Source organism: Strix aluco, chromosome 8, assembly GCF_031877795.1.
Source record: "Strix aluco isolate bStrAlu1 chromosome 8, bStrAlu1.hap1, whole genome shotgun sequence".
NCBI classification, from domain to species: domain Eukaryota; kingdom Metazoa; phylum Chordata; class Aves; order Strigiformes; family Strigidae; genus Strix; species Strix aluco.
The window spans coordinates 620,175-631,015 of record NC_133938.1 but is presented as its reverse complement, the minus strand read 5'-3'; the positions used below and the strand labels follow the sequence as shown (position 1 = coordinate 631,015).

General features: G+C 47.5%; 1 protein-coding gene across 7 annotated transcripts; it reads left to right on the top strand.

Moving 5' to 3' along the window:
• Positions 1-1,012: 1,012 nt before the first annotated feature.
• Positions 1,013-5,572, top strand: FPGT (fucose-1-phosphate guanylyltransferase). Of its 7 annotated transcripts, none has more exons than XM_074831738.1 (4): positions 1,013-1,121; positions 1,221-1,388; positions 2,769-2,861; positions 3,651-5,572. In XM_074831738.1, exons 1-4 carry the CDS (start codon positions 1,043-1,045, stop codon positions 5,096-5,098), a joined length of 1,788 nt encoding a protein of 595 aa, XP_074687839.1. In that variant the 5' UTR covers positions 1,013-1,042; the 3' UTR covers positions 5,099-5,572. The 7 variants fall into 7 exon arrangements, with proteins under 7 accessions (XP_074687839.1, XP_074687841.1, XP_074687845.1 ...); XM_074831744.1 differs by lacking the exon at positions 1,221-1,388 and adding an exon at positions 3,342-3,385 and having other exon boundaries at positions 1,097-1,121; XM_074831742.1 differs by lacking the exon at positions 1,013-1,121 and adding an exon at positions 3,342-3,385 and having other exon boundaries at positions 1,146-1,388.
• The last annotated feature ends 5,269 nt before the right edge of the window (positions 5,573-10,841 follow it).

The following is a 10,841-nucleotide window of genomic DNA, read 5'->3' as shown; positions in this document are numbered from 1 at the left end:
CAGTTGCTCCTATAGTGCTCTTACAGCTACTTTTTATTGTAAGATTTATGTATAATGAGAACTTGTCAAAACAAGCCCTCCTTTCACTTTCACCTGTTTGTGTTTGGTATCCGTAGTCTCGGCTGACTCTAAGTTCAGGGGGACAGATGAAATCCACGGATCAAAAATCACAACTTCCAGGACAAAGATCTGCAGCAGGAAAAACTCTCAGCTGCGTGAGCTACTGCCAGTAGATAAGAGACAATCGCACACAGCAGAGGAGCGGGCAGTCAGTTCTTGTAGCATCAATTCACGGAATCCAAACCCCTCTCAGCAAGGGGGGGTCCCTCAGCTCAGCAAGGGCTGGGGGGTCCCCAGCACACCCCAACAGCTCAGGGGTGCACAGCGAACACTGAAGCGCACTAGTTCGTGTGCAATTAGGGTTCTGTTCCTAATTAGATTGCCAAGCCAGCAGCCTGACTCATCCTGCTCCCTCCTGTGCCCGCCACTGAAATGTAAACATGCCCAGAACCAGTTTCTACAAGCACAGAGCCCACAGGCATCAGCCCCACTGGAACCGGGCCCTCCGCCTCGGAGCTGCGTTCTGAGGCAGCAAAGCACTCCCGGATTTGAGACTGCGTGTAGGAACGTATTTTCTACGAGTTGTACAACTAAAGTGAATGGGAAAGGGATTTCTTTCCTTAAAAACCCTCGTTTGCATTAAATAACCCACGGGCCACGGCAAACAAGAGTTTCTCCGGGCAGGGCTCCAGCGAGGCGGGCCGCGCTTACCTTCGGGCGAGCGGCCGCCAGGCCCCGGAGCTGAGGGAACGGGGCCTCTTTAACCCCGAAAGGTTCAAAATAAAAGCAGCGAGTGGAAGCGAGCGCGGTGGCGGGGTAGCCGCCGCCTTCTCCCGGCGTGGCACCGCTCCCCGGGCGGCCGAGGCGGGCCCCGGCCCGACCCCGAGCAAGGCCCCGCCCTGAGCGCTGGGCCCAGGCCCCGGCCGCGGCCCCGCCTGCCCCGGCGGGCCCCGCCTCGGCTCTTCCGGGCGCGGGGCGGGCGATGCCGGCGGCGGGGGAGCGCAGCGCGGCGCGGCGGGAGGCCACGGGCCGGCGGCTGGTGCGGCTGGCGGCGCTCAGAGGTGGGGCGGCCGCAGGGGGGGGGCGGCGGGGCCCGGTGAGGCCCGCGGGGGCCCGGAGGGGCCACGCCTGACGCCGCTGTGCCCCGCTGTGCCCCGCAGGTCGGGCCGCGCGCCCCGGCGAGTTCTGGGACGTGGTGGCGGTGACGGCGGCCGACGCGGAGCAGGCGCGGGGCTACCGGCAGCAGCTGGCCGAGAAGCTGGGCAGGAGGGAGCTGCCGCTGGGCGCGCGCTACCACGTCTTCGTGGATCCGCCGGGACGCAAGATCGGTGGGCAGCCGCCGTGGGCTCCCCGCGGGCAGCGACGGGGGGCGGAGGGGCTTGGGGATGCCGGCCAGGCCCCCCCTCCCGTCCCGCCGACCCCGGGCTGCCCCGGCCCGGGCTCGGGCGTCGATGGCCGGAGGAGGAGGAGCCGCTGCGGCCTGAGCGCGGGGCTGGGCCCGCTGCGCCCTGTCCGCCCGCGGCACAGGCCGTGTGTGCGCTCATCGCCCCCGTACCCCGATAATCGCACCCCTGTGCCACGGCAGCCGCCGCCTGCAGCGGAAGGGCTCCGCAGCGCTGCCGAGGGCTGCGGCGTTAGTGAAGCCCCAAGCGCAGGTGCTGAGGCCGCCAGGTGTGACTCAGCTGAGCGCTGCCAGCGTTGCGCCTTGGCCAGTTTTTGGGCCCAATGTAAGTTGAGTTTGGGCCTCGCGCTGCCCGTCTTGACGTCTGGGATGTGACAGTCAGTAAGTGTGTGCTGGTGGCACTGCATGGCTCTTCTGAGCGGTTCGGATGGAATTCAGGATAACACTAACTCATGGGGTTTGTAAATTCATATACTTAACCTGATTGTTCAAATTTAAACAATTTGAATATGTCTTAATATATTACCCAATGAGCGGCAAAAACCTGGAAGTAGTCTGACCGTCCAAAATACCATCCTATAATTCTTCATTCCTGTTCACTTTGATGTAGGAAGTAACTAGTCTCAGCAGTCATATCTGCAGTGTAGAATAATACGCAGAGATTAATTTTTGGAAATCTAGCAATTTTAAGCTGTAGGAGCACATAAAAATATCCCAAACCGTTGCCTCATATCCCAAAGCTGCTTCTTCATTTGCATACTGTAAATGTCAGAAGTACTTTTGAACACTTTCTCGAAGTCCTCAGCGAGCTTTGTCTGACTTATTTCCTGCTGGAGCTAGTTTTTATGGTTAAGTTACGGCCTCTCAGAATGATGAAATGCATCAAACGTGGGGGCTGTTCACTAAATGACTGGGAGGGGGCAACATGGTCTTTTCCCAGGAGCTGGCTGCTCTAAATGCCCTCGCTGCGAGCGCTTGAGGCTTCCAGAGGGACTGTCCGTCTGCCTCTCTGCCTGATTTCATCTAACACGGTACAGTGGAAAGGCCGCTCTGTCAGAACTGGTTTAGGAAATTTCCGATAGGTATCTCTGCATCCGCTGATACTCAGGTTTGTTTAAAAGATCGTCCCTGCAGTCATAACAGCTTCTGAAAAATAAATGACAACTTATTTTCTGCAGCAGAAGGCAGCATTTAAAATGTGCTCCCTGATCACCCCTCTGCAGCGCCAGAGCCCAGTACGCTTCACGCATCAGTGCAGGTGGTCTTGGTTCTCCTCTCAGCAGATACTAAAATATTTTTTCTTTAGGAAATGGTGGATCAACACTTCACGTTCTCCGGTGCCTGGAGGATCTGTATGGTGATAAATGGACATCTTTTATTGTGCTGCTAATCCATTCTGGTAAATGCTATGCCTTTTTTTTTTTTCTTTCTAAAAATAATATGATGGCAGAGGAGTCAGAGTTCTGAAATACGGTTCCCTCAGAAAAGTAATCCCAAGTGTATCTGGTCCAGTCATTTGAATTTAGATTGATGCTTAAAAGGTATTATTGTCACTTAAGCATTTCTTCTCAGCACTTAAGTTGTTTGATCAGACAGTGGAGAAAGAAGTGTAATTCAGAGTATCCAAATGAAGCTTCTGCCTTGAAATACCCACTGAGGGAGCGTGGCCCTCTCTGGGGGGCTGGGTGCCTTGTCGCTGCAGGCAGACTGAACGGTCGCCGTCCTGTCGGGTTAGGCAGAACACTCCCAAAAGGGGCATCGGTTTTGTGTGGGAGAAAGAGAGAAACCAGGTGATAACAAGACTTAAAATTCCGAGCAAGGGTGCGGGAATCCTCCTTTTTTCAAGCAAAAAGCAGGCGTCGTTTGCTTTCTTCTCTAGTTGTAGACAAGTGGTCCATGTTCCAGCTCTGAAGCAAACTAAAGGTAATGAAATCAGCCACAATTTTAAAATAAGCTATTTAAGGCATGCTGAATTTTGGACATAAATTCAGATCTGCTTTGAGAAATGTTGGAAGAATGATTGATGATTTTCTTTAGATCTGTCATTTTTTGAGGAACACTTAGTGTGTTACCAAGCTGGGTTTGGTTTTTTTATACCTTTGTGTGTATGTGAAATAGCTGTATAGGTTTAGGCTTTGCTTACTTGTGCACAGCATCTCTGTACAATTAAAAATGTCTTTTCGTCAAGGTGGTTACAGTCAACGTTTACCGAACGCAAGTGCCCTGGGAAAGATTTTCACAGCGTTGCCTTTTGGCGATCCCGTTTACCAGATGCTGGAGCTGAAGCTCGCCATGTACATTGATTTCCCCCGCCACATGAAACCCGGAATTCTCGTGACGTGTTCGGATGACATAGAGCTTTACAGCACTGGCGTTACGGAAACCATCACGTTTGATAAACCTGGGTTTACGGCGTTAGCTCACCCTTCAGATTTGGCAGTTGGCACCACTCACGGAGTGTTTGTTTTAGATCAGTCCAGTTTTTCAGGAAAGGGAGGCCTGGAGTACGCGTCTTGCCGTCACTTCCTTCACAAGCCCGACGTTGAGACGATGCGCCGGTGCGGCGCGGTGTGCGTGAGAGGGGGTTCTGCTCGGCAGAGCTCGGGGGAGTGCGGTGACTCAGAGGTGGACTCGGAGTGTGTGTATACAGACAGTATATTCTACATCGATCATAGTGTTGCAAAACAGCTGCTGACGTTTTACAAGGAGATGGGCGCTCTTTGCTGTGAAATAGATGCATACGGTGACTTCCTCCAGGCCCTGGGGCCCGGAGCCACTCAAGATTACACACAAAATACATGTAACATCACAAAAGAGGAGTCGGGGTTGGTAGAAGTGCGGCAGAAGCTGTACTCTCTTCTGAGGGGAACTGCGCTCAATGTCATCGTCTTAAACAACTCTAAGTTCTACCACATTGGAACTACTCAAGAGTATTTGTTTCATTTTACAACTGATAGCAAACTGAAATTTGAGCTTGACTTTCTCTCTGTGGCTTTTAGCGCCTTTTCCGACAAAGCTGCGACCTTGGGCCGATCCACCAGTGTCATTCAGAGCGTCCTGGAGCCTGGCTGTCGGATCGGGCCTGGGTCCGTCGTTGAGTACTCCCGAATCGGGCCCGAAGTCTCGGTGGGGCAGAGCAGCATCGTCAGTGGAGCGTACATCGATGTGAGAGCAGCCGTGCCTTCTGGCTGTCTCCTGAGTTCATTAAGTATAAAAATTAATGGTCAGGTAAAGTACGTAAGTATGGCGTTTGGTGTAGAAGACAACTTGAAAAAGAGCGTGAAATTGTTGTCAGATATCCATTCACTCCAGTTTTTTGGCGTCGGCTTACTGGAATGCTTGGCCCTCTGGGGTGTAAAGGTTTCAGAGCAGCTCTTCTCCGGTGAGAACACGCACTTGGGGTTGTGGACTGCTAGGATTTTTCCTGTTTGTTCTACTTTAAGTGAATCAGTTAGAATGTCGTTAAAAATGTTAAATTCTGTGCAGCACATGTCAGCTTTTGAATTGAGTGGCTTTCAGCTCTTGTCTGTTGAAGAAATGCTCACCTACAAAGATGTAGAAGACATGTTGAAGTTCAGGAAGCAAATTTACGATGAAATTTGTCTACAGAGACAGAAAGAGAAGTCTGATTTGTAGAATGAACAGTACTTGAACAAATTTCCTGGCTTCATTTGTGGATGATTGATTACTTCCCAGCTTGTGAAAATCATGAGAAAAAAGTACACAGATCTTTTCTCTGATTTCGTTGACGTAGAAATAATGAAATTGCATTAACAATGTTGTTGTAGCATAACACTAATAATGCAGCAAATGCAGATAAACACTTCTTTTGATGAAAGAAGTAATGAAATATTCCGGATCTCTGAAAACACTAATTGTTGACTTTTCTTGGGGTGCCTATTATTATGGTTTGTAGTCTTTGTCAGTAAGAATATGATACAGAACAAATTAATTAGAAATTGCTTTAAAAGTTTTCCAGAGTAGAACACTAGCTCCAGCAACATGGAATGATACAGCAATAACATGTTTCTCTCTTTTCGTGCTGCCTTTTCACAGTAGTGTTTCAAACAGGTAGAGACAAAATCATTAAAAGTACTTTTTAAATCAAGACATCCTGTCTTAAGCATTAATCATTTTCTTTCTCTATTTTCCTTTATTTTGTAATTTTTTTACACTTTCTCGGCTTTCATCAGAGGAAAAATGTTTGCATGAGAGATCATTCTTTCCCTTGTGACTAATACTATTGGGGTCAAAACCTGTTATCAAGACATACTGATTATTTTGTTTTTACTATTAGTGTTTGGAAGTTGGTAGTTTGATTGGGCAGATACCAACTTTTTGTTACCCACAGATTTGCTGATGTGTGCCACGTGGAAACCTACATTTGGTATTTCTCTAAGCTGAGCTGTCAGAGTCCTTGGAGTGAGGTTTAACCCTCGTGCAGACAGAGGAGGGGCCAGCAGAGAGGTGAACCGCTGGTGAGCTGGCACCACCCTGCACCTCTCCAGAGCAACAGCAGCATCTGGTCTCTCTGCCCCTTCCCCACTCTTTACTGATGAAGACCTGCGTTTCTTTCTGGTTTAGGTGCCAGAGATCCAGCTCCAAATAGAGAAGCATGCGGCTACACTTTCTGGTCAGGCCTGATCAAAACGGGAAGTGCCTTTTTTTATGTGTACAATTTTAAATGGACTTTTCTGTGTTCCCTGTTCCCACCCCCCCTTCTCAAATGCATAGGAGGTGTGCAGGAGGTGATGCTGCTGCGCCGTGCCCTGGCTCAGGCTGCGCCGTGCCCTGGCTCAGGCTGCGGACCACGCGAGCCTGTCCAGCTCTGCCATCCTTTTTCAGCCAGTCGGTATATACTTTAGTGCTACCAGGTGGGAAAAAGCTTGTTCATGCTGTTTATATTCAGTTAGCTCAGATCATTTATTTTTAATTTTGCTTCTATAATGCCTGCATTTTTAATTTTTCCATTTCGTGCTGTTTTTAAGAATGCACTGTGTATTATATCAATGTAATTTGACTGTAAACACAACGCATCTTTTTCTCTGGCATTTATCTATGGGTTTTCATGTTTTATTTAGTGTTTCATTATAACAGTGTTTATCTCCCTACTGACTGAACTCCCCAATGCCACCTCCAAGGCAGTGGTGTAACGGCTCCTGAATGTTACCCAAGCTGGTTTAACCTTCACCAGGCTGCAAGAGACTTAGTATTCTTCCTGAAGATCTCTTCTGAGCAAGAAGTACAAAGGAGCTAGACATGGAGGTTGGGAATTGCTGAGGTTGACTTCAAAGGAATAAGGGGAATTTCTCAGCAAATTGAGGTTTTAAAAGTCATTATAAAACGCTAGTTTAACAGCAGAAACAGCAGTACGTTTGAGAACACTGAGGTCTAAGACAAATACATAAAGTCACAAAGTAAAAACAGCCATAGAAGGTGGAGCATGGAGTGGTGGTTTCTGTATCATCCTGTTTGCATAATCTGTTCATCTATTGTTAGAGTAGGCAGAGCGTTTGGGGAAGAACAAAGGGTTGACAGAGATTTTGCATCTTCAGTTGGAGGCCAAACTTTGTTCTGAAAAGACTTCCCTGATGGTTGCTTCAGCTGCTAGACAAGCTTTCTGGGTGGTTAGTAACCATAAAATGAAGTTGCATTCTTTTAGCGTGATTATTCCCATTAACTGTTACAATTGCATTTATTCTAAGTTCCCTGAGTGCCATGTATTGATTTCATTGCTGAAAGCAACCTGGACAGAAATAGAAAATGGATTTGCTTCTGACACATAAGTAATGGGAAAAAAGAAGGAGGAAAAGCACAGTGACCAGTGGGCTTTGGGAGTGTTGGGGCAGGCTCCATCAGGCCGCGGCTGCGGTGGGCTCAGCAGCGATGTTCCTTCCGAGGACAGGGGAGGGGACAGGAGTGGGAAATCCTGCTCGTAGTCCTACACTGCTGCGCCTGGCCCCTGGGTCAGCAGCTGCCCTGGGCTCTCGGTTCACCATGTGCGCAAGGAGAGGCCAGAGGTGCTTCTTGGAGCATTTCTCTCCGCTGTCCTTTCCCGGTGTGCTGCTGCCCTGCCGGTCCCGCCCGAGATGCGCTGGCCCGGCTGTGACCACGATGGGTGAGCCGAGGCTGCACACACCCCGCAGGAGGGATTATCCTCGGGGGCGCGCCGCCCTTACCGTCCTTCCGTAGCGGTGACAGAACCATCCCAGGTACGAGGAAACAGGAGGTGTTACACAAAAACTCTGTCGTTCTGTTGTTCTGAGTGACTGCGCCGGTTGGCGGGGCAGTAATCCCCACCGGTAATCCCTTAACCTGGCAGCAGCAGGCCTGACTAACCCCAGCTCAGGCTCCTGCGGTCGGTGGTGGGAGCCAGCGGGGTGCTCTGAGCACCCACAGAGCAGCCTGGCGCTTGCAGACAGTAAATGCTCACAGAACCCCGATTGCACAATTCACAGGTGACTGAGGGGAAGCTCGCGCGGGGCTGCCTTGCCCAGGGCAGTAACACGTTCGCTGCACCTCGTCCTGCTGCCAGGGACCCAAAGCGGGGAAACTTCTGTAAGGATTTGCTGGAAGTGCTCTTCAGCCTCAGCCAGGGAGCGTGGTGGCACTCCCCAGAACGGGAGCTGGGGTCACCGTCTGCTCCTCCGCGGTGCCGTGCTGGGAGCAGCCCTTTGGCTGCTGCTCAGACAAACGGTGCCACTGGTTAAACCCTCCCAAGGGGCCGTCAGATGCTGCTTCAGTTCTACCTCTTAAAGTACGTGACAGAGTTGAAAACCCTGTGGCTAAACTCATCAGTGAGGAGCTAGAAATATTTTCTTAACCTCTCAATAAAGGCCAAAGATACCTCTTTTTTGCAAACCCGTGAAGCAGGTGGTGTCCAGCCCCATGTAAGTTCTTAGCAGCATGTCAGTGAGCTGCCCTGATAGGAAATAAAACATTCGGATCTTGAGGCAGAGAACTTAATAAAAAAAAATCTGTTGTAATGGAATAAGCACAGATTTGATTTACAAGATATGAAACATTAGAGTCCTTCAAGTCTTTACACCACTCCATGCTTTCCTTTTGCACTAAATATTTTTGTCTCAAATTTTAGAAAGCAGATGTTGGTCAATATTAGCCATAGGTAATGTCAGCAGGCTGAATGAATTCATTCCACAGGGATGAGAGAGCTGGATTTGTACTATTTTTCATTTTTAAACGACAATCAAGTTTAATGTAATATTTTATGAAAAACATTAAAAATTATATTTTATTTAATACAGAGCTCTATTAATTATTTTCCCCCATGTTGTTATATCATGTAGGGTTATGTGTGCGCATTTCACCCACACATTCTGTAAATTCATCCTTAGACTCTGCGCTTAGGAATAAACACTTTTATGTATGAGCCTCCACTAATTTCCACTGAGCTGCAGGAAGCGCATGTTTGTCCATTAAATTTCTAATGCATCCATAATCCTTTGTGGTCTTTCTTACTATTGATAAAATTATCATTGTGAAGTACAAGATTAGAAAGTTTATGGAAATACTCAGAGAAAATGGACTGTGCCATAGAGAATATTAGTGCATAAAGATTGATAATGGTATTGGCAATCCAGGCATCCATCTGTCAGGGGCTGGTGGAATTTAAAAATTAAAATACACATCCATTGCACTTCAATGAATTCTGTTGAAAAGATTTGGTAGACATAAGGCATATTTTTCTGCAGGCTTTTCTGTGAGTTTTAAATGCTGAAACATGGCTTTACCCTGTCAAGCTACAGAAAGTAGCTAGTTTTGTTGATTTTTCCTGTACTGGCTTCAGATTAAAATCTGAAAACCTGGAATGAATACCCTATTTGATTGAAGTCATTAGGAGTTTTACTTTCGATTTAAGCAGGGGCCAGGATTTTGCCCCTGGCAAGCACGTTGATGCAGCAAAGGTTTCTAGAGCCCACCAGGGATAGAAATCTGCAGAAGAAAAGGGCTGCAGAGCTCTTGTTGGGTACCCCGACAGCGAGTGTCCCAACCCTGCACACCAGATCTTACTAAAATCGAAAAGACTTCAGGCTGGACACTTCCTGACAGTAATAATCTAAGTTTGATGTACACAATATGTGTATGTATTTTATTTGTATTGCATCTTACAAACTTTAGTTAATCTTCCCTTTTCACAGTCTGCTGTTAAGGTAGATGACAACAATTTTCTCCTACAACCAGCTGGGATAAACCGGTCCCAAGTGAAAGACTTGTGCGAGGCCACACAGTAAAACTTAACAGCAAGATAATAGTAATTGTGGGGTTGCTGGTTTCTAGCATCAGATTCTGAAAACAAGACCATTGTGGCATCCTGGCCCATGATTTTCCTCCAGTCTGAGTAATAAGGGATGCAACACTGAAAATGCCAGAGTAGGACCTTGTAAGAACAGGAGGCAACTACTGAAATTTGGAGTTTCATCTTGATTAAAGCTTATCGAGACTCCGAGATGGATGCAGTTTTTGTATGGGCCTCTAGATCATTGCCTGGCTCCATCTATCCTGAAATGCAGCTCAGGCTGGTACAGTCTCAAGTAAAGCCAAGATGAGTGTTTAATGATTTTATTCATGTCAGCTTTCTTTATTTAATTAGTTTTGCTGTGTAGTGCAATAATAGGTCTCATAATGAACATCATCTTAATGATTTCCCTGAATGCTTTGAGAGCATGCTATAATGAACAGAGATTTAGCTATACTGTATATATTACACTATGAAATTTGAGAGAGGAGGATTATTTCAGTAACCTTTTAGGCAGGAAATTGAAATCTGAGAAATTGGGCACTTAAAAAAGAACACAAGGGAAGGCAGCTGAAATAAAAATGAGCAGCTGAAAGGTATCTGTGCCAGAAGGATTTGGGGAACTGATGAAAGAAAGTAAGCTCCAACAATCATTTGGATCTGCATAGAAATGTTCTTGACTCGGACAGGGAGTTTGTCTGTACTGGAGCTCAGCGGTTCCAGCCTCCTCATTCCTAAATCTCTGATGCAACAGCTTCATTTTCTGCTCTCTGCACATGTGGAAAATTAATCCCTGTGCAAATGTCACTGCAGTATTGTGAGAACAAAAATAGCAGTACTGTTCATCTGTAGGCTTCTTTTAATCCATCGCCACAGAGAAGCCCTTGTAAACACCTCTTTCCTTATATGGGCTACAGAGCAACTTGTACTTTATTTTCATTAAAATGTATTTTCTTGTAACACCCATTTCACTTTCTGTGACATATCTGAATATCCCCAGAATGACTTTGAAGTGTATAAGACCAACTTGCAGCCTCTCAAAGTTACGATGTAGATATGTTTTAATTAATTTGAAATAAAAATCATGTCAAAAGACTTAATCCTGCAAAGCCTCCCTGTGAA